Consider the following 23674-nt stretch of genomic DNA (forward strand, 5'->3'; position numbering starts at 1 on the left):
GGAACGTACAAAACGTTTCATAAATTCATACTGTGATGCAATTGGTTAAAAATATTTTAAGCGAAAACTAACCAATTAGAAATTAATGATTGTGCTACCGAATCAAACGAATGGTCAGCTCTCTTCGTAAGTCGTAATCGAAAATCAAATATGAAAAAAGATTCTGAATGAAAAATTTTACAGGTATTTTTGCCGAAATAAAAATATAGTAAAACAATAGAAATATGTTGAAAATGTTATTTTAAAGCACAGGTAAGAATCTACGAAGTATTGTGTTTGTTTTATTATGGTCAATGTGTTCGAGAGATCAAGATATTCCTGAAATTCAGCGTAGATAAAATTTGACTTTATTAGGCGGCTGTCAGTTGTTTTACGTCTTAGTGTATTTTTTATTTACCGATATCTATTTATAAATATTCTAAACTGGAGAAAATTTTTCACGCTGCTCGGCTGCAGGGATGCGCTCTAATGGCTTTAGTGGCTATGATGCAACGAGATGACAAGGTGGTTACTTTACGTGATTACGCTGCTTTCTTCTGTGTTCTGCTTTTTCTTCTCTCACCTCACAGTTTAACCTTTTATGTTTTATTATCTCATCGATCCTGGGTTGAGTCAGTTGTCAAAACATAACCTTAAATGCTTGTATTAGGTTTGAGCACAACTATTTTTGTAACGAATTTGGGCCAGTAGTAGCTTGCTTCCCAGTCTCCAAATCTTGCCCCAGGATCGTTCAAATCATATGATTAGTAATCAAGAATTGTTATTATACATATAACTATTATAATGAGTTAGTTCAAATCAATAGCATTGAAATGTATGGAGTCTACTAATGTTAGCATGAAATTGTATACTTACACCTATTTTCTGCTAGACAACAGACCTTTTATTGAAATATTTCTGTATTTGTAGTTTATATATACATTATCACAGTAGGCTCTACGTTTTTTTGTTGTAAATTAAATAATAAATAAATTTAATGCATATTGCATAATTTACATTGCATGAATGTACAGTACAATAATATAATGTTTATATTAACAACTCTACAATGCAAAACCTGTCTTTATGATATCAGATGTATTTAGTGGTTACCATCAAGATAAATCATTTTTTTTTTAATTCCCAATTGATTAAAATTGATGTATATCATTTAACGTTAATCATGTATACCTCTAATCATGTATCACTAGTGTTCCATAATGATAATTTACCGTTAAGTTATTTCCACAGTTGTCCAAGGATAGCACAAGATCATACACATTAGCAAATTACAATAATTGATTTAATTAAACTAGATAGTAATATCAATAAAGCTTGGTTTATGCACTTCAATTCTGTTGCATTTTTCAATGAATTGGATGAAATAACAGAGCTCTAGAAAACCTTTCAAGTGCAGTAGACCACCTATCATCAACTTCAGGTAGGACTCATGTCCTATCTCGGAGTTGTGGACAGATGTCTGCTCTATTGATCATTTAAAATTAACTAGTTCTAGTTTTTAATGTCATAAAATAACCAAATTCCTTACTGTTCTGTTATATACTCCAATACATTCTCATGCCTGTTAATTTCTGTTGCAGTTGTGCCCTGCATGTTGTGTTTGAACCGTAGAAGTGGTGCGTTAAAATTATATAATTGGCATTGTCCGGCGTAAGGTTGGGCTAACGAAAAGTGCATCTTTCATTCCCGTATGGCTGCGTATGTTAACCGTACAATATCGATGATGGCTGGCGACGGACCCCACAACGTTGCGATGCTGAACAATGGGACGGTCCGGGTGAACATGTCCAATGTGGACTCTCCACTTCAGATATTTGTGAGGGCCAAGAAGAAGATCAATGATATATTTGTGGAGATTGATGATTATGTCAGAGATGCAGTGGTTTTTATGCATGGTGAGTCAATTTTTAGTCTTTTTAGGATTAAGTATGTGTATTCCACAGCTTGTTTATGGAAATGCATTTACAAATCTTTTAAATATTAGGATATTTACCAATACTTTTACTTTTGTTAGGTGTTACGTACATGATCTTGATCATGATTTAACTTTTATAAGTACATCTTCATCATACATTTAAACATGATAAAGATAACAATAAATTTTTCTGCATACTTGTAATTGAAAACATTGAATTTGTACCTTAATATAACAATTACATTTTGATATAAATTATGATTAATTATACCAGCTAGAATAGATCTGAATAGCTTGTATGTTAGTGTATTTATAACAAAAATGTGAAGTCAGTAACTCATAAAAACCAGGCACTATGTTGTAGGGAATCTGGGTCAATGTGCTTGAATAATTTTTATCTACAACTGTTCTATCTAATGCACTTCATCTATGTTTGTTTTATGATTCAGTATTTATCTAGTCTTATCACATATAACTTCTCTATTAACTCCTTTTAAATATATAGACATTACATACACTTATATAGTCCGCGTAAAACTGCTAGTCTGCTCTGAATATTGTAATGAATCACATCTCCATAGCAAATTGCATGACTACACCTGCTCGCAAATAACTTCAGAGCGGACTAGCATTTTGGCATGGACTATAACTAAATAGGATATAATACATACATACATAATCCATCTCTGGCTAAAGTTTTCTTTATACCACACCACATACAAGACTTTGTTATACCAATCTGAAATATGGATTTACAAATTAATTATTTTGAAAAAGAATCATTGGTAGAAAAGTCCATTTTATTTATTTGGATATATTTTACGTCAATTGTTTGCGTATTAATAAGTAAACCAGTGTGATATTATGAACAAATAAGAATGATAAATTCATGACACATTTTCAACAATTACCATAACCATTAACAATTACCATAGTATAGTCCACTCTGGATATAGAAATGAGTCGCATCACCATAGCAAATCGTATGAGTACACCTGCTCGCAACCACTTCAGAGGTGACTAGTAGTTTGGCGCGGATTATACAATCTAGAAAGCATGTGTTACCAATGTCATGTTTCATTGTACCTACATCATAAGGATTTCATTCATTTCATAAACACATTTAGGCACATTGACAGTCACACTGTTGTTTAATTGGATATTGTTGTGGTCCGTATGGGTCAAGGTCCATTCATAAAATGGTTTTGTGTGTCATGATTAGCTATTATGAAACAGTACATTGGTAGCATACATTCATAATAGGTATGTTGTACATTCATGTTTAATGGTAGTTTGAATATTTAATTTATTATAGGCTATTTGTTTGAAGAAGTATGTTAGTATTATAAAATATTAATTTGTTTGCGCCTCGCTTAGATCGTATCATGTGGCGATCGTAAAGGAAAATGACCTTGACCTGTCATTTTCATGTAATAAATATTATGATATTGAATATTATGCCAATTTCTTCTTGTTTTTGTTTCATTTTCATGAAGTGCACCAAGTCTGGATGCAACCCTGTTTAGGGTTCCATACCCAAAGGGTAAAAACGGAACTTTATTACTAAGCTATTATTTTGCTTAGGTACAAGTAGATATGGCATATTGTTGAACTCAAGTGGAAGGTTTTCAAATCCAATTCAATGATAGATCTTTTTGAACCAAATGACTGCTTTCCACTAATAACCATGTCTATATAATAATTCGATAATTTAATTCAATGTGTTGTATTAATTAATGTATTTTTCAGCGGTTTCCGGTGAAAACGGCATTGCGACCGTACAAGATGTGTCAGAAGTGGAAGGGTACGTCAGCAAGGTGGAGGCCATACGAGAAGTGCTCAAGCGAGATCACATGAAAGTGGCTTTCTTTGGCAGGTAAGATTATTAAATATTATTCTATCTACCTGTCTTTAATATAATAATATTGCAATGGTATACATTTCACACAAAACCTAACTATTGGTCTCATTTTGAATCATTGCAACTGTATTACTTATATTTGTATGCATGCATGCATTATATTTTTATGATGCAAAATGATCTGAAGGATTGTACTTATACATTCTTTTTGCATAAATGTTAGTTCCTTATAGAAGCTATATATTAAACCAAAAGATAGACAGGTGGTTGATATTACACTAAAAGTTCTTTGTTTTCTAGTTTTTGTACAATTTTGACCTTTTATGACCATGGTATATAACACTTTCTGTTGAAATAACTTAACTATGATAATTTTAATTTAAGGACGAGCAATGGCAAAAGCACGGTGATAAACGCCATGTTGCACGACAAGATCCTGCCAAGTGGTATTGGTCACACCACCAACTGCTTCCTGCAGGTGGAGGGCTCTGACACCGACGAGGCCTTTTTGAGGACAGAAGGCTCTGAGGAGAAGCTCAACGTGCAGGTTGGTTTTAATTAAAAGGCAATACAATATGTGTGCAGACTTATATAGTTATGTGTACACTTTGTTTATTTTTTTCATGGTGTAAATTAGCAAACAATACAAACTTAGCAAACAATACAAATGTTATTAGTACAAAATTGTTTACAAGCATTTGCTCATAGTTTGAATTTGTATAAGCAATGCAGTGTTATTATTCATAACAAGGTTAAAGTTGTTTGATGTAAGTTTTATTCATATACAAGACCATGCATAGAGACTAAAATTCTTATCTCAAGATTATCATTGAAATTATTTAAATAGCATTGATTTTCAAGACCCTCATCCTAGAACATCAGCATATTGTTCATTCAACACCGTCGCATTTATGCCCTGCATTAAAATTTACATTCTATATAGATTAGAGTATTTTTCATTACTATGTGTGTCCATGCTACTCGTAACAGACACACCTCGAGTGTAAAAAGTGTAATTTTCATTGATAAAGCATCCATGTACTTAATGTGATATTTTAAAATGTGTAACACGTACCTAATATAATGCATGATGTGATTACTCGTAATAGTAAGTAACAGTTGGAATGTATCCTTTGAGCTTATTTAAAATGTATTCATGTAAACACTGTTTCTTATGTGGGTAATCCATTTAATAAATAAATAAATCCACGGTGTTTGTTTCCAGTCGGTGAGCCAGCTGGGTCACGCGTTGTGCGCGTCGCGGCTGCAGGAGTGCTCGCTGGTGCACGTGTACTGGCCGCGCGAGCTGTGCGCGCTGCTGCGCGACGACGTGGTGCTCGTGGACAGCCCCGGCGTCGACGTCACGCCCAACCTCGACGAGTGGATCGACAAGTACTGCCTCGACGCGGACGTGTTCGTGCTAGTCGCGAACGCCGAGTCCACGCTCATGGTTACGGTTGGTTGACGTTTTGTGTAATATACTACTATGTACTAAGGAGCATGTAGCCAAACTAAAGAAACATCTGTGGACCTGTGTTGCGGATAGCGCAGTCAGTTTAATTCGTGTCGTTTGCGGATATAAGACAAATTCTATCTGAGGTTCATCTAAAATGAAAATATTCCTTGCTTCCTCTCCTGAATAGTTGTGCGTCTATAATTCTAGAAATAAATCAGTATATTATGTATTTGGACTATATGCAATCCCTGATTTTTTTTTGAAGAAAGTTGTATATATAAAAATGATTAAATCTAAACTATCTAGTTCTGCGAAATTCGTGCTTAATGTCGTCTATGTAATGTATTTCAATAATAATACAATGTATTTTATATATTTGCAGGAAAAAAACTTCTTTCACAAAGTTTCGACAAAAATATCGCAACCGAATATATTCATACTGAACAACAGATGGGATGCATCCGCCTCAGAAACTGAATACATGGATCAAGTATGTATAGCAAAGATGTTTTTTTTTGCAGAAATGTAATGATAAGGCTTACTGTAGTAAATCCCAAATATAATTGGCCTAATATGTATATAAATATTGTCTTAATGTCAAATAAACATTATATTTATTTTGTCTCTAAATAGTCACTAATAAGTTATTTATATGCAAAGCAGAGTAATTTTAAACTCATGTGACATCTTAGAGCTATTCTCTTTTTCTTCTGTTTTCATTGATACTATTGATTTTTAAATTTTGAATGTAATTTAAACTCATTCGGTCACTTTACCCACTTTGTAGGTCCGGACGCAGCACGCGAACCGCTGCGTGGACTTCCTGTCGCGCGAGCTGCGCGTGTGCACGCCGAAGGAGGCGGAGGAGCGCATCTTCTTCATCTCCGCCAAGGAGGCGCTGCTCACGCGCATGCGCGAAAGGGAGAAACCGGTCTCGTGTGAGTCACTGCTGCTTACTGAATGACTGATTGACTCACTACCTGATTGAATTAGTACTTAACAAATTGACTAATGTATGATTAATTGGTTCAGTGGACGATCAACTTACGCAATGATTGACTGTGATACTTTATTTAATAGTTTTGAAAAATTGATTCTACGATCCGTACTCTAAGTGTAGATGCAGAGCAAGAAATGGAACAGATGGGGTAGATAATCGTAAAAAAAATTCCATGTGGAATCCTTTTCTATACTAAGATCTCGGGAGTTAAACATGGTCCTTCGAGCCGGATATAAACGAGCGAGCTATGACGTACAGTAATCATATTTGCAGTTTAATAGATATGAAAAGATGGTTTGCGGGGTAGTTTACATGTAGCTTTTATCTATCCTCTAATGGGTGTATGGTCCCGCTGGCTTATTGTATAGGAAGTAAAACGTCGTTACACAAGCGTGTTTTATTTGTTAATTTGTTATGTTACATCGTGTGTCGCAGCGCCGACGCTCGCGGACGGGCACCAGGTGCGCTACTTCGAGTTCGTGGACTTCGAGCGCAAGTTCGAGGAGTGCATCAGCCAGTCGGCCGTGCGCACCAAGTTCGCGCAGCACTCGCGCCGCGGCAAGAGCATCGCGCACGACGTCATGGCCGCGCTCGACCAGGTAACGAACCCAGGCGCTTTGGCACTTGCCAGGCTAATGAGCAGAATAGAGCTGAGTTACGTACTTTTTCTTAGGATGATCAAGACTAATGCGGCTACAGAAATTACTAAAATCGGACAATGGGTGTTAATAAGAATTGTTGATCAGTAAAAACAGCCCAAAATAAATAAAATCCACAAAAAATGTAATTACTAATCTATTACTTGTAACTACATACCACTCTAGGGCTGTAGTGTTAAATATGGCGTGCCTTCAATGAGTATACGTTGGTTTTGATTAACGTAATCCTTTGTGTTTGTGTTTGATGCATACAATAGTAAACGTTTCATAATCTACATTCCCAGGTGTACAGCAGCGCATGTGATATAAAATCGGCTAAAGTTGAGAAACAGCGGGTGCTCCACGAGCAGCTGTCCGCTGTGGAGGAGCAACTGACTGCCATCACACGTCAGATGAAGGACAAGATCAACCGAATGGTCGAGAGTGTTGAACACAAAGTAAGATGATGCTAGTCATTATGATCTAGTGAATTTTTGAGATCTGTCAAAAAATTTTGGACTTAAAATGCCACAAAATTGATAAATGTATGAATGATAAATCATTGGTATTTTCTTAAGCAAACTTGAAGCAAAAAAATATAATTATACACTAATTTCTAATCTTGATTATGAACCTATTTTCGAAGTTAATCTTAATATATCTGTTCTCCACATTCATTATCCCCCACGCTAGACTTTTTGTATTATGCCGACCGTCCCAGCACCCGTATGATAAGCATCAAGATTGATTTATTGCTCTCTGGGTCGGTATACTTCAATCAAATTAGTCGTATTAACCTCTCTTTCACCCGCCAGGTGTCGCTGACGCTGAGCCAGGAGATCCGGCGGCTGTCGGCGCTGGTGGACGAGTACGACACGCCGTTCCGCACGGAGCGCGCCGCGCTCGAGCAATACAAGCGGCAACTGCACCGCCACGTCGAGTCCGGCCTCGGATCCCGCCTCAAGAAGCGGCTCTCCGCGGATATAGGACACGAGATGGACGAGGCGCAGAAGGAGATGGCCGGTGAGTGGGGATGATTAACTAAGATATTCGCGAAGCCGAGCAACTTGTCGAATATAAACGAGTATGTAAACGCCACGCATAAATGCAGACCCCTAACCCTTTGATTTGCGCCAAGAAATCTTTACCCTGGATTATGGCGAGGACTGCATTATGCTTTCTATACATTCGTATTCGGGCCTATTCCCACGTGGTCGGCAAGTATCTAAACCACGTTAGAGCAGAATGAGCGGCATAAACACTGACACCTCTAGTGTTAGATTAGTTTTTCGAAAAAACTATGCAGCTGTGTCTATGTCGGGGTGAGCTGAGTTTTCATTTGATACACACATTAAAATAATACTACAAAAATATTTTTAATATTGTTCTCTAGAGCGTATGTACAATATCCTGCCGATGCACAAGCGCGCGGCGGCGGCCAGCTACATCGTGCCGCACCAGCAGCCCTTCGAGGTGTTGTACCGCCTCAACTGCGACAACCTTTGCGCGGACTTCCACGAGGATCTCTCCTTCCGCTTCTCCTACGGGATCACCGCGCTCATACAGCGGTTTCAGGGCCGCAACACCAACAAGATCGCCTTGAATAACCCCCCACAATATACTCAGGTCAGTTGTACTGGTTTGTTCGACTATTTAAAGAAATTAACAGAAATCTACCTACTCCAAAGGTTTTAATAAATATATTAAGAGAGGTGTAGTGGTAATATAAATTATCAGCAATATGATTTGCCTCCTTGCCCCTGCAGAAATCCCTTGCGGTAGTGTCTCCTATGCCTCTCACGCATATGTAATGTCTGATATATAATAAATCAGTGTTCAGTAATAACAGCATATAATTTATTTATTTTCCACTATTAGTTACGATCTAGGAAGTTAACTGTACACTGGTATTAGCAGCCAATGTATGGTCAGCCGAAATCAAAAGTGTATATTAAATGCATAGATTAGTAAAGATTACCCACTCCTAAAAAGAAAATGGAACCAGTTTTGACAATTGAAATTTTCACCGTCTATTATTTTCGTGTTTGAAAAATATTAAAAAAAAATAGTTTTTAGATCATTTACAAATGAAACGATATTTCTCCGCACTTTTTCTTCGATTTCGTGTCTTAACTGCGCATGTCGGCATTGTTCCGCGTAAATTACACCATGACAGCCATTAAATCGCTGACAGAATTGTCAGTCGTTCAAGCCATTTAATAGCTTTCTTCAATTACAGGGCGGTGAGATATCTATACTTATATATGACTTAATGAATAATTGTAAACTCTGTCCAACATTCAGATCCCGCCGGCGATCGGTCCGGCGGCGACGTCGTCGGAGGTGTCGCGCGCGAGCAACGGGCCGGCGGCGGGGCTCGGGCCGCTCAGCGCGGAGGAGTGGGGCATGGTGTCCAAGTTCGCGCTCGGCGCTCTCACCTCGCAGGGCACCATGGGCGGCCTGCTGCTCTCTGGACTGGTGAGAGCTTAGCAAATTTTATGGAGAGAAAACAGGAATGAAAAAATACTATATTGATTAGAGTCTGTGGTAAAACTTAATTGTTATTATCCACTGTGCTATTTCTTAATTATTTTGTTGGTATTGTTGAGAGTTGAAACTATCAGTTTAGCATCATATTACGGCGGAATAATGTACATTTTACCAATGACTTTTTTTAAATATCTATACGTTTTCTTTAGCCCAAATCTTGGTACATTTAAGTTATATTCGCTTCAAAAATATATAGAAATATTAAATACAATCAAAAAAGTATAATAATAAAATTCACTATCCTTCTAGCAATAATAAATTATACAAATATTTATTTAACGGGGCGATGTTATAAATTTCCCTCTCATCATATCAGAAGCTAACTTAATATGCGTCATTGTATTATAGTTACTGAAGACGGTGGGTTGGCGCGTGGTGATCGTGACGGGCGCGCTGTACGGCGCGCTGTACGCGTACGAGCGGCTGACGTGGACGGCCAAGGCGCAGGAGCGCGTGTTCAAGCGCCAGTACGTGCAGCACGCCAGCAAGAAGCTGCGGCTCATCGTCGACCTCACCTCCGCCAACTGCAGCCACCAAGTGCAACAGTGAGTGTGCTTGCTATAACGTCGTCTTAGGTGACATTATAGGTTTGCTAATAGGGGAGGCCTGAAGTGATTTCACCGCGGTAGGCGAGTATGTTTTGGTGGAGAAATGTATGTGTTACTTTCTAACCTGTTTCGGGTGTTTGAAACTGCTCTTATAAAATCTTTGATAAGCTTTGACGTCGAGGTAGCTATACTCTGATTCATAATTAGGTGTCCAAAATGTAAACAAAGGTGTTGACCTATCAAGAAAATACGTTAGAAATGGTAGTTTTTATTTTTGTCGATATTAAAGTAATACAACAATGATAAAATAATAATCTAAATAGATTAAGATTAATTCACATTTTCTAATATTTATATCACCTCAATTTCGTTCCATACAGTAATAATAATAAAAAACAAAGTTTATGGTAGAAAATTAAAATGTGATAATGGTAACACAATCGGAATTCAAGACATTTCTTGTGCTGTCACTTTCAAGATTCTAACTGATATTATTAATTTTCGTGATTGTGATTGAACTCTAATGTGTTCTCGTTTACATAATGCGTTTGTTAAATTGTGCATATTTGTTAAATTTTCGTTTTTTGTTGAGTTTGTTAAAGTTTTTGTTTCTTGTTAATTTTGACAGTGACATTTCTTTGTTTACATTTTGGACACCTAATTATGAATCAGACTATATGTGCATTTTAACTGAGTGATAATGCTAGTGACTATTAAATAGTGTCGCGACAGATAGCGTTACATGACCCTAAATCACAAACAGCAATCTGGAGTTTTTATCCATTCGATCCCTTTGCCAAACATTGTGATTGTTAGATGGAATGTTTTCTTCCCTCCGATTATTTTTTCAATTTATATTTTTAATTAAATTTTTTAATTATATATATTTTTTTTTATCAATAATGTGTTCATGTATATTATTGTTTATCAGGGAATTGTCAACGATGTTCGCGCGGCTGTGCCGGCTGATCGACGAGGCGACGACGGAGATGGACACGGAGCTGTCGGAGGTGCGGGACGCCATCCGCATGCTGGACGACGCGGCCGGCTCCGCCAAGAAGCTGCGCAACAAGGCCGGCTACCTGGCGCACGAGCTGGAGCTCTTCGACGAGGCCTTCCTCAAGCACAACTAGCGCCCGGTGAGTACACCAGCCCACGTGGCCGCTCCGCCAAGAAGCTGCGCAACAAGGCCGGCTACCTGGCGCACGAGCTGGAGCTCTTCGACGAGGCCTTCCTCAAGCACAACTAGCGCCCGGTGAGTACACCAGCCCACGTGGCCGCTCCGCCAAGAAGCTGCGCAACAAGGCCGGCTACCTGGCGCACGAGCTGGAGCTCTTCGACGAGGCCTTCCTCAAGCACAACTAGCGCCCGGTGAGTACACCAGCCCACGTGGCCGCTCCGCCAAGAAGCTGCGCAACAAGGCCGGCTACCTGGCGCACGAGCTGGAGCTCTTCGACGAGGCCTTCCTCAAGCACAACTAGCGCCCGGTGAGTACACCAGCCCACGTGGCCGCTCCGCCAAGAAGCTGCGCAACAAGGCCGGCTACCTGGCGCACGAGCTGGAGCTCTTCGACGAGGCCTTCCTCAAGCACAACTAGCGCCCGGTGAGTACACCAGCCCACGTGGCCGCTCCGCCAAGAAGCTGCGCAACAAGGCCGGCTACCTGGCGCACGAGCTGGAGCTCTTCGACGAGGCCTTCCTCAAGCACAACTAGCGCCCGGTGAGTACACCAGCCCACGTGGCCGCTCCGCCAAGAAGCTGCGCAACAAGGCCGGCTACCTGGCGCACGAGCTGGAGCTCTTCGACGAGGCCTTCCTCAAGCACAACTAGCGCCCGGTGAGTACACCAGCCCACGTGGCCGCTCCGCCAAGAAGCTGCGCAACAAGGCCGGCTACCTGGCGCACGAGCTGGAGCTCTTCGACGAGGCCTTCCTCAAGCACAACTAGCGCCCGGTGAGTACACCAGCCCACGTGGCCGCTCCGCCAAGAAGCTGCGCAACAAGGCCGGCTACCTGGCGCACGAGCTGGAGCTCTTCGACGAGGCCTTCCTCAAGCACAACTAGCGCCCGGTGAGTACACCAGCCCACGTGGCCGCTCCGCCAAGAAGCTGCGCAACAAGGCCGGCTACCTGGCGCACGAGCTGGAGCTCTTCGACGAGGCCTTCCTCAAGCACAACTAGCGCCCGGTGAGTACACCAGCCCACGTGGCCGCTCCGCCAAGAAGCTGCGCAACAAGGCCGGCTACCTGGCGCACGAGCTGGAGCTCTTCGACGAGGCCTTCCTCAAGCACAACTAGCGCCCGGTGAGTACACCAGCCCACGTGGCCGCTCCGCCAAGAAGCTGCGCAACAAGGCCGGCTACCTGGCGCACGAGCTGGAGCTCTTCGACGAGGCCTTCCTCAAGCACAACTAGCGCCCGGTGAGTACACCAGCCCACGTGGCCGCTCCGCCAAGAAGCTGCGCAACAAGGCCGGCTACCTGGCGCACGAGCTGGAGCTCTTCGACGAGGCCTTCCTCAAGCACAACTAGCGCCCGGTGAGTACACCAGCCCACGTGGCCGCTCCGCCAAGAAGCTGCGCAACAAGGCCGGCTACCTGGCGCACGAGCTGGAGCTCTTCGACGAGGCCTTCCTCAAGCACAACTAGCGCCCGGTGAGTACACCAGCCCACGTGGCCGCTCCGCCAAGAAGCTGCGCAACAAGGCCGGCTACCTGGCGCACGAGCTGGAGCTCTTCGACGAGGCCTTCCTCAAGCACAACTAGCGCCCGGTGAGTACACCAGCCCACGTGGCCGCTCCGCCAAGAAGCTGCGCAACTAGGCCGGCTTCTAAGTAATAGCTGAGTTATACTTAATACACGCTTTAGCTATATTTGACGTGATATTACGATTTTAAAATAACATCGTCGTGGTATACATTTTAACATGTTGTAAGTTGCATGGACCGAGGCGACGGCGGTTCGTTTTGGAGAATGTTCACCTTTTTTATGTAATTTCGGATTAAATAAATAAATCATCACATCGTTGTAAATTAAAAGATTATGGTTATTTTATATATTTCACAGTTTTCATATTGTGTTTCACAAATTAATCCTTCATATTCGTTGTCCGCAGCGTGCAGTATCGACGTGTACAATGGCCCCGCGCCGGGCGGCGGGCGGCGGATTGAAGTAGATAAGCTATTTATTCACTTTGTTACTAGATGGGTCACTGAACAGGCGTTTTGAACGATACAATCATATAGGAATATATTGCAGAGATAAGTATAAGCGTTTGGATACTATGCGCAAGATGTTATGCAACTAGCGGGGTATGTGGTTTACTTTAACAGTCTTGGTTTCGATTATGGGCTAGGCCTTACATCTAGATGATGATTCCATTCTCGACTTGGATACTGTAGTGATGTATGTGAAACCTACCTAAATCATAAACCCCTAGGCGTTCAGAACGCTCTGTTTACATCCGACTCGATGTTGTGTTGTTCTTTCTGTTTCTACTTGCGTTAGTGAGCTCAGTTAGACGGGAGGACGGGATTGCTTTGCCATACGGATGCGTTGGCATACGGTACCGTGAACGTTATGTGTATAGGTTTTAGTTGAATGTCACGCCACCTATAATGCCGGCTTCACACGAGACCATAGAGGCATGCCAGTGAAACTAAATTAAGGAAGCTACCATATTTCATTGTTGTTTAGTGCTTGAATCAAGATTGCAATTAAATACATAATGTTTGTATCTAATTGGCTTCCATTTTTAAAATAAGTGCCTAAAAAGTATTACTATTTTTATTATAAGCTGTTTTTTATGATTAATTGAAAGAAAAATGCTACAACGTTTACTAAGTTAATAAATGCTAAAGCATACTGACTTTTTAGAATTTTGTAAATAACTACTGTATACTTGACTCGATAAGTAATGTAACTCAAAATGGTAGTTAGATGTTTCTCGCTCATATATAAAGAGTGAGCAAGAAGTAGATAGAAATGTTGCTATTTTGAATTATATTTTATTTAATCAAATGCTTCACAGACTTTATACCACATTTCATTATTATACTGGCATGAATACTGGCCTCGTGTTAAGCTGGTGTAATGGCAGTTATATGAAGAGGAACATAGTACACTTCAATCGATCGCCGAAGCATCGTCGTTTAGCGACACGAGTCTTAAAGCCGTTGCGGCAAAAGACGCAAGAAGTCCGAATTATGCCAAACGTAATCGAATGTACGCGAGCGCCATGTTTTCAAAGAAAAATTGATATTATAAAAGCGTCATAATGTATGTATGTTACTGACGGTTTTACAGTTGAGGGCTTGGAGTCAGTGCCGCTGGCTATACAAACGGCAGCACGTATTCTATACGTCGCGAGATATAACAGCGCTAGTACATTGCTACTGTATCGATAGTTCGAAATTTAAAAAAAAAATAGCAATATTTTTGTTCGGGTCGAAAATCGAACACTTTTCGCGGGGAAAACGGCACGTTTCCCTCGTCAAAGGTGAAAAGCGAGTCTAACTTTCTCTCAAATGTATAGTCAAATATAATATATTGTACATTTTTGTTGTTATTTTATTATTATTTAAACATGTTTTACGTATACGTTCGCGTTTTTTGTTTTTGTATCGCAATGAAATCACGCATGGACTGTAGTCTATAAACTTGTTGAAACTTGACTTTTTAGTTGTTAATCATTGATTTTATTTTAGTATATGCGTTCCCGTGTTGAAATGTTCACCTTCCTCGCGAACACCGTGGTGCTAATGCACGTGTATACATACATAAGGGGGGCACGTGTATAATACTATTATACTTTGGGGGAGGTCCATATTACATTCTCAACAATTTTTGGAAATTCAATAACTTCATCCTGTTTCAATTGCTTTGTATGAAAGTATTTTATGTTATTTTCTGTCACAAAATAAGACTTTTTAACACATATTTTAATATAAATGTATTTAATTAAATTCTAATTTCTATTTTGTGTAACATTTTTTTATTATAAAATTTTCTACTTGACTCATTTTACCATGTTCGTAATATTAGTTGTGGACCGCCCCTAAAAATACATTTCATGTAAACGTGTATTCAGGTATATATAGAAGTATTTCTTGTAATTTATAATACATTGTTGATATCCTATTAGGGAATAATACGTGGACATGTTACAATATAATAAAATGTTACGTTGATATTGTCTTATATAAATTGTAACTTAATAAATCGTATTAGCAATTATATCCGATATATAACTTTGTTACTTCGGGTCTTTGTGCTCGGACATTTCGCCCACAGTGATGTAATGGAAATGAAATGAATTAAATGTTAGATATAAATTTGAAAGTAAAATATTCTTATAAATCAAACATCGTTAACTATTGACTATGATAATCCGGTCTTTCTTTCTTATTCCTCAGCCCATCGCTATTTTTTAATTACTTTTGACACATGTGGAACTATTAGCATTGTAGACATGTTGTGTGCAATACCTTAATTTCAATAAGTTAGTTACCAACGCGACATTATTAAAGATTTGTATCCGCGGCTTTGGCTATGCGTTCTGTAGGTGACAATTTTTAATCATCAATTAATAATTTCCATAAAATTGTTACAGGCAACATTTCATAAGGTATATGGTCAAAATAGGTTTTTTGATGTCAGATAATTTGCCATCTTGCAAGAGGACATCCATGTATAAAACTTTTTATTGTGATATTTTAGCTTTATTTTAATAAACTTCAGCGATTTGTCTACAATAAAATTATAAATTGATTTATGTCATAATTATATTTAATTTTCATAAAAGTTCAAACATTTATATTTATATATTACAGAACACATAGTCAATGATACTGGATACTGTCGGTATAAACTAAATAAATATTCCTGTTTTTAAGTTTAATTTATTGTAACTGAGTGTGGTTCCGACGTGGGCATCGCCGGGAAATATAAATATTTTAATATTGAGCGTTATGCAAAATTCAGAAAACAAAAAAGAAAAACAACATATACAATGGGGTGGCGATTTGTTGCCACTAAATTCGCCTTCACTGTATGTCCCATGCTTTCTGAGGTTGTAATCTACATGTATCCTAAAGGCTGACAGTGAACGCGCAATTAGTAGCTTTCGGTCACCCTTATTGAATCTACTGGCATTCTACGAATTAATGAATTGATCAAATTATATTGAAAAGTAAGATTAGTTAAGTATTAAGGAGCAAGCAATACAGCGCACGGAAGACAACAATACATTGTTACCATCTTTTATATCTTTCTGAATCCAAAAGATAACATGCGCTGTATTGCTCGCGCGTTGTTGATAAGTAGTTTTGGTACAAACACAAATCTTAAAGATTTTTCAAACCGAAAAATGTGTTTGACAAATGATAATTATTTTTTAAGGAATAGCCGAGTCTAATATTGAGTAGCGTTTAGTAGCTGAACGTTATCTATTGTGTAGCTAAACTTTTTGGTTTTAGTGCGCCGTTTCATAATTATTCATTGGATTCCCTTCCTTGCTCTCGTGTTATCATGTTAGAATGTTTGCCTTTATAAGTGTATAAACGAATTATTTGTAAAAAGTAAAGCAATTATGAAGTAAATATATCTATGTTATATGTGTCTAGATTCTGTAACATCCATTATGGAAACTCGAAAAATTATTCCATGTCTTAATTTATGAAAGAACTTTCTACAATTTTGAATTATATTTTTTTAAACGAATTGTTAATCTAGACACACATAATATGTTTGGGAGGTAGTGAGGTGTATTGTGAGAGAAGATCAAACGTCGTGTGGCGAGCTGGGACTGGATTAAATATACAAGTCGTTAACTATTAAATTGTGTAAATCTACCCATTGTGAACATGTCCATTAGCATACTATTTATTTACATACGTAACGCGACGCAAGAATTAAATAATTTTTTTTTGGTTGATGGTTTGATTTTTATTGGTTGAAAAAATTATAATTATTGATTAGTAAGGCACTTTGCAAACAATTTATCAATATAAAATAGAACTACATAACATCGAGAACGCTATATTTAACCTGTTCATAAAACATTAGGTCATGTAAGACAATTTCCAAAATGTATGCTAATGGAGATGTTGCCAGTGGTATTAAATACATAAAGCATGTACGCAGAATACAATTAATTCGCTAGCCAAAGCTTTAATTCACATTATTCTACTAACATTTTATACTGTACCATTTTCATTATTTATTTTTATCATATTAATGGCGATATTTAGTAAGTCGAAAGAGTTTGTTTTGCTGCGGTATAGGATGTTGTATTGACGGGTCGCGAGCCATACATCCGTTTGATATTTAGATAGTTTTGTTGTCCAATGTAATTAGTCGTCATAATTAGGTGAATTTCTTATGTAAATAAAACAAATAAAGGATTCCTTTATAATATAAAAAAATGTTTTATTTAAACGAATCATGTAAATACTTCATTTGTGAACACTTAATTAAGCGAGATCAATGTTATATGCTAAAATTATAATCTTAATATATTTAGTACATATTTCAGGAACCTCAGGGTCAAAATTAAAACATACTTAAATGATTATTAGAAATAACATTTCGTTCTTTGTCTTATAAGAAATGTGTATATGTGCCTAAAAAAATTACCTAAACTAGTTTAAAAAGAACATTGACATGATCTGTATTCAAGTGATATATAATTTTCTACTGACCCTTATTTACTTTGTAAAGAATACATAACAATTTGTTTTAAATTAATTAAACCTCCTAAAGTTATGCAAATTCGATAAGATGTATTATTTAAATGTTATACATATTACAGTTACTACTTATCCAGATGTGTGTAAGTTAGTATATAGTCTATATTCATCTTTTGTTCCAAATGATCATCTTCTATTTTGCTTGGTGGAAGCTGAAAAGATATAATATTCATTAAATACGTATGGTATGACGATTTGTGAGTCTATAGTGTTTTAGATTCAAATTATTATTTGCTAGAATACGGCTATTATACAGATATTATGTACATACTACAGTCAAGTGTGTCCAGTATGAGGTTTGCAAAATACAACTAAATTATTATAAATTAAAATTAGTTACTAATTAAATAATTATAACTAAATTGAAGATACGTCAGTCGTTATACTGATTACATTGTGGGTTCCTACTTCAATTTTTATTCAAGTGGACATTCAAATGTTGAGATTACATTAGTTTTGGATATGTGTTTATGTACTTGGAAAGTAAGTCTTTTAGTTAATCTTAATTGTCATGAAAACAACCAATTTCCGGTATCTTATTTCGGATATAGGCCATGAGTGAATGAACGAATGAATTTACAAATTAAAAGGAATATCAAAATATACCTTTGTAATGCTTCATGAAATAAATACATTTATTATTAAAAAAAAGATTGCACCAAATGCACAGGTGTATCTATATCTGGGACGTCTTACACTCCGGGCGCACATATATTGCGGCAAAGTCAACATAAGGGCGGTGGGCAGGAAATTCGGGTCTCGAGGCATGCACAGACGTAACATAAATAACAAGTATGTCTCACCAGCGGCGCGTCCTCCCGGAAGGCCGCCCGTTGGCAGCGCACGTGCCCGGCGTCGCCCGCCACGCCGTAGTGCTGCAGCGTGCGGGACACGCGGGCGGCGGGCAGCCGCAGCCACCCGCGCAGCGCGCCGCCCGGCACGCCCGCACGCCCGCCGTACGCCGCGCACACCACGCGCAGAGCCGCCCTGACGACAAAAAAATATTTTTTATTTGTTTATTAATCAAACATAACTAACATTAAAGGCTAACCTACTATGTTAGTGTAGTGAACCAAAATTAGTAATTAAAACATTGATAATTAAATTAAATATGAATTGGTAATAAATTACAAACACCCTTGTGGCTCACGCTGGCACTGCCATTTCTGATATAGTATGAGCTAAGCACTGCTATATTCTGGTTTGAAGGATGTTATAAGGAACAGAAGGAAGTTGTTCTAATTTAATCCTCAGGGATCTTTCTTATTATTCTATAATTCTATTAATTAAATCATGTAGTCGAACTTTGGCCTACCAAATGATTTAGTTAGGTTAGGTGAGGTTATTAACATTGATTGAATTCGTTCTTTAAAGATTTAAAACATTTCAAATAAATAATAATGTGCAATACCTTTGTATCCTTGGCAGAAACAATGCAACAGCACAAAACATTAGAGGGCATAGTTTGTCAATCAACTTGCAAACTTTCACATAGTTCCCATGCAAACTTGCTATAGCCACCCTATATGCCAAACGTACTGCAGGTGCACTAAAAATATATAATTTTTAACATCAGTAAATGTAAATATATAACTTTTTACATCAATAGTATAAATTATTGATAAGTGTGTGTGTATATAAAGGGGTACCCCATTTCAATGTCTCATTGCCAGGCACAGACTTTAAAGTAGATTGGTAAGAGAGATATGTTAAATAACCTATGTGAGGCACAAGTTTCCGAATATATATATATTTTTTTTATCTAAAACATAATGTAATCTTACTTTCTTAAACTCTTTTTTAACCGACAAAGTCGCCACATTGGTGATTCATCATATAAATTAGTTAAAACATAAATTGCCTCCACTAGGCTTCGGTCTAGTCTCTGTTGTTTGTTCTCCAAACTACATATCAACATATTGTCCATGAGAATGTTTATGTCCAGTGGGTCTGCTGTGATCTTCATATCAAGCTCATCATAACTGTAAAGGCATGTCTTGAGGCATTCCAGGAGGAAATTTCTATTGAGGGTTGGTGAGTAATCATTTAATGATTCTTCACATAATCTGGAAAAAGTGAATTTTAAACAAATTTATTTATTTATTTTTAATTGTTGAATATAGTTTGCGAACCCAAATTCCATTGTCAGAGGTTATGCAGAAAAAGAAGTTGACAAATAAGCCTAATTACTGATTTTTAGTATTTACAGTCTAGATTATAAGACTAATTTAACTTTTAACATATTTAACATATTTTTTACAAACGTGTACTTACAAGTACCCAAAATAAGTGTGGAACCTAATCATAGGTTCAAGCAGAATTATCCTTAGGTTTGGTTTCAATTCCTGGATAATCATATCCTGCCTAACTGCTCTGAGGCGGTCTGTTACGAAGTTGTATATAACTAGTATAGGTACATCTGTCCTTTTAGTAACTCTGAAAATACCAATTATTTACACATTACTAGAGCACAAAAAGCATTTTAAATTACTGAAGAATCACAGTCCATGAAATTGTATCAATTTTTTATTTGACATATAATAGCTGTCTTGTAGTGAAAAGATTTTCAAAATGATTTTTAAATTGGATTTATAATTTTATTGTGTTAACTGTTGGTCATTCGATTGGTGAATTCAATGCATAAGTTGTTAGTTTGGGTTTTAAATTAATGACAAAGAAGTAGCAAACATTACAAATGTTCTATCAATTTTATTTATTTATTTATTCTTAAAACACCATTACATCTATCCTTACAGGCTAAACACCCAATACGACAGAGAGGCCTTATTTTAAATACTTAACTAAATTCTTACCTACATTCCTACTTCATTAAACATAATATATGAAGCACAACTATTGCGAATTCACTCAAGTTGCATGAAAATACGTCAAGCTGTTCATGCGCCTGGTTGAGTGTACAGAGTGCTCGAGTGAGAGGTGACTTAGCCAATAGCTCGGTCCTGGCTGTCGGCACGGCCAGCAGCGGCGGGCGCCGGCGTCTACACACATAGTCCTCTGGAGCACAGAGCTCCAGGCGACACAGTACCTCCGGATTATGAGCTACACCGCGCAACAATTTTACTAAATACGCGATTAGTGCGAACTCTCGGCGTACTCTGAGTTGATTGTAACCCACCATTCCTAACACGAACAATGTGGGGTACATTAACGGGTAGTATGGATATACACCGTATAATTTGTTGTATAGATGCCTCGCAAATTTATTTTGAACTCGCTCCAACATTGTTACATATTTTGCTTCATAAGGGGCCCATATGACTGCACTGTGTTCCAGATGACTCCTGATCAGTGAATCATATAACACCTTGATTGCGGTAACGTTAGTCATGCCTCGCGACTGCCTCAAAACAAATCCTAGGTTTCGGTACGCCTTCTTACAAACATTAATAATGTGTTCGCGAAACCTAACTTCACGGGTAATGGTAACGCCAAGATCACGTACCTGTGTTACTCTCTGTAGCGGCTCGGAGCCCATACGATACTCGTAACGCAGGCCGGCGCGTGCGCGAGTAAAGGATATCACCGAGCATTTGGAGATATTAAAATAGAGCTTGTTTTCACGGCTCCACTCTGTTATCCGATTTATGTCGTCTTGTAGTCGTTCACAGTCCCTTCTTTCTTTAACCTCGAGCAGCAATTTAAGGTCGTCCGCAAATAACAAACATGTGCCATGTTGAACGACTTCTGGCAAATCGTTAATCATTATTATAAACTCGAGAGGCCCCAAATTGCTGCCCTGGCTCACCCCTGACCTGGTGTAGTATGGCTCAGATAGGAAACCATTAACATCAACATATTGTTGTCTATCCCTCATATAGTTGGCAAAAAAATTTAAGAGATGCGGCGTACAGCCGAATTTTGCAAGCTTTCTTAATAAAACGTCATTATCGACTGTATCGAAAGCTTTCCTGAAATCCAAGTAAGCTACATCCACTTGCTTACCAGAATCTATGGAAGGGACGACTTGCGCCATAAAGCTGAGAAGATTAGTTGCAGTGCTACGCCCCGGGCTAAATCCATGTTGTGCGTCCGATAGTTGTGCTCGCACTTGTGCCTGCACGCTGCGCTGAATGGCGGACTCAAAAACCTTTGCCGCCGTCGACAGTACAGCCACAGGTCTATAACCGTGAATATCTGATCCAGGTTTGCCCTTAGGAATTGGGACGACTCGGGTGGTTTTCCACTGCACCGGATATTCTCCTAATTTCAGACACACGTTGAATACATAAAGCAATGGTTCCGCTAGTACTCCACTACAATCTTTAAAAAGAAACGCTGGTATGCCATCTGGACCCACTGAATTCTTTGGCTTGAGTTGTTTTAGCGCTCTTTTAATATCCTCAATCCTAAAGCTATCCAAATGCACTCGGGCACTAGTCGCTGCGCCCGCCGCCCCCGCCGCCTGCACATCAAGTCGCGGAGGCTCGATGCTGTACACAGACTTAAAGAACTCCGCAAACTGTTTTGCACATTCGCCATCAGTTAAAGGTTGACCATTGAATACAATAACCTGTTTATTACTAGACCCTCTCTTTGTCCTAATATACTGCCAAAATGACTTTGGGTCTTTAATAAACTGACCTTGTATTCGCATCTTATGCTCTTCGTGGGCAACCTCTATTGCTTTTTTTATATATCTTCTGCACTCAGAAAACTCCACGTAATCCTTTTCAAGCTTGGTAAGTTTATACTTTTTATGAAGCCGAGCTTTCATACTTATTTTTTTTATAATATGAGGGGTATACCACTCCGGGTACTTACGATTATTATTAACATTATGTTTAATTTTCCTTGGTACGCATTTGTCTAATATTTGATAAATTTTAAAATAAAAATAATTTAAAATGTCTTTTAAGTCTTGCATCTCATACATAGGACTCCAATCCGCAAAAGCTAACATCAAGTATAAAGTATGATAATCAGCCTTATAGAAGTTCCAATTTGGCCTACAATTACGTTCACTAGTGATGAGAGCATCACTGCAACAATTTTTATCAACAGTGAACTGGAAAGAAGCGGCGCCTTCAGCCGGGTGGGGTAAATTCAAGCTGATAGCCAGCGGTGGATGGTAAGGATCCACTGGCACGGGAGCCTCATCCTCCAATGTTACTGACACCTCAGTAAAGAAACTCGTACTCAACACTATATCCAGTTGACGACCAAGGCAATTAGGTACATGATTGTTTTGAGTGAATTCAATTAAATTTGAGAATTGAATTGAATTTGAGTGAATTAATATCATATTTGAAGATATGATGACAAGCCTGCACAAAGTAAGGATTATAACACCAAGGACTAAATTGGACTGACTCAAAGAAAATATTTCTTACTCAAACAGCAAGTAGTCCACAGTTTTCTTAAGAATGTAGAATGGCCGTAAGTTATGAGCTACGGCCAGGTTAGTGTCAGCGGCTGGTCTGGCGTAGCGCTTCACTAACTTGTGTTTATCCCCAACAACTTCTAGTACATGGACTAACTTCTCCTTCTTGCGTCTGTTAGAAATAAATGATTGTATAAATTATTTTGTAAATGAACAGTACCTTAGGACTATGCTAAAAAGGATGATTTTATTTAACGAGTCCTTTTCTTTAGATATCAATTTAACAAAAATATGTGCCTAATGAACCAACAATTTAGTCATTTTAACAAATGAAATTTCACTATATAGAAGGTATCTTATAAATAATGTGTACATAATGAGTTTAACGTACAAGATCACTTCTGCCTCAGGACACATCGAGCTGCAGGTGCCTTCTATAACTTTAATATCCTCTTTCGTATTAGTTCTACAGCTGTTTTGAAAATAATCCATATACGACATGCTTCACACAAATCCGTTTTTGAACCGTTTAATATTATAATCTCGCCTGTGTGTATGAATTCACTTTATCATTTACTAAATAAACAAAATATGTAAAATTCAAATTCCCAAAACCAAAATTGTAA

At 38.3% G+C, this 23674-nt stretch overlaps 2 protein-coding genes and 1 long non-coding RNA gene across 4 annotated transcripts; 2 read left to right on the forward strand and 1 right to left on the reverse strand.

Moving 5' to 3' along the window:
• Positions 1-94: 94 nt before the first annotated feature.
• Positions 95-11138, forward strand: Marf (Mitochondrial assembly regulatory factor). 2 transcript variants are annotated; one of them, XM_073088335.1, is made up of 15 exons: positions 100-252; positions 457-504; positions 1581-1895; positions 3665-3791; positions 4161-4323; positions 5002-5232; positions 5615-5722; positions 6020-6170; positions 6668-6831; positions 7176-7328; positions 7686-7893; positions 8264-8496; positions 9175-9348; positions 9769-9965; positions 10900-11138. In XM_073088335.1, exons 3-15 carry the CDS (start codon positions 1691-1693, stop codon positions 11099-11101), a joined length of 2316 nt encoding a protein of 771 aa, XP_072944436.1. In that variant the 5' UTR covers positions 100-252; positions 457-504; positions 1581-1690; the 3' UTR covers positions 11102-11138. The 2 variants fall into 2 exon arrangements, with proteins under 2 accessions (XP_072944435.1, XP_072944436.1); XM_073088334.1 differs by lacking the exon at positions 457-504 and having other exon boundaries at positions 95-252.
• Positions 11139-12635: 1497 nt separating this feature from the next.
• LOC140753600 (uncharacterized) lies at positions 12636-13236 on the forward strand. The gene is made up of 2 exons (XR_012103589.1): positions 12636-12731; positions 13075-13236. It is a non-coding gene; the product is annotated as an uncharacterized LOC140753600 (long non-coding RNA).
• A 4344-nt stretch (positions 13237-17580) lies between these two features.
• Positions 17581-23670, reverse strand: LOC140753601 (germinal-center associated nuclear protein). Its single transcript, XM_073088337.1, has 7 exons — positions 23440-23670; positions 23059-23220; positions 19982-20143; positions 19492-19773; positions 19119-19256; positions 18511-18694; positions 17581-17859 (listed from the first exon to the last, which is right to left on the reverse strand). Exons 1-7 carry the CDS (start codon positions 23547-23549, stop codon positions 17773-17775), a joined length of 1125 nt encoding a protein of 374 aa, XP_072944438.1. The 5' UTR covers positions 23550-23670; the 3' UTR covers positions 17581-17772.
• Between the last annotated feature and the right edge of the window lie 4 nt (positions 23671-23674).

This window comes from Epargyreus clarus, unplaced genomic scaffold, assembly GCF_041222505.1.
Source record: "Epargyreus clarus isolate Ecla_fem2 unplaced genomic scaffold, WU_Ecla_fem_2.2 ptg000026l, whole genome shotgun sequence".
NCBI classification, from domain to species: domain Eukaryota; kingdom Metazoa; phylum Arthropoda; class Insecta; order Lepidoptera; family Hesperiidae; genus Epargyreus; species Epargyreus clarus.

Bases quoted from the DNA above. Each gene is read 5' to 3' on its own strand.
- LOC140753601 (XM_073088337.1), bottom strand. From the start codon at position 23,549: ATGTCGTATATGGATTATTTTCAAAACAGCTGTAGAACTAATACGAAA. The intron at 20,144-23,058 runs GTAAGAAATATT...TGGTATTTTCAG, and splicing joins GTGGACTACTTGCTGTTTGA to AGTTACTAAAAGGACAGATG. The intron at 17,860-18,510 runs GTGAGACATACT...ATATCTTTTCAG, and splicing joins TCCGGGAGGACGCGCCGCTG to CTTCCACCAAGCAAAATAGA.
- Marf (XM_073088334.1), top strand. From the start codon at position 1,691: ATGGCTGCGTATGTTAACCGTACAATATCGATGATGGCTGGCGACGGA. The intron at 4,324-5,001 runs GTTGGTTTTAAT...GTTTGTTTCCAG, and splicing joins AGGAGAAGCTCAACGTGCAG to TCGGTGAGCCAGCTGGGTCA. The intron at 6,832-7,175 runs GTAACGAACCCA...CTACATTCCCAG, and splicing joins TCATGGCCGCGCTCGACCAG to GTGTACAGCAGCGCATGTGA.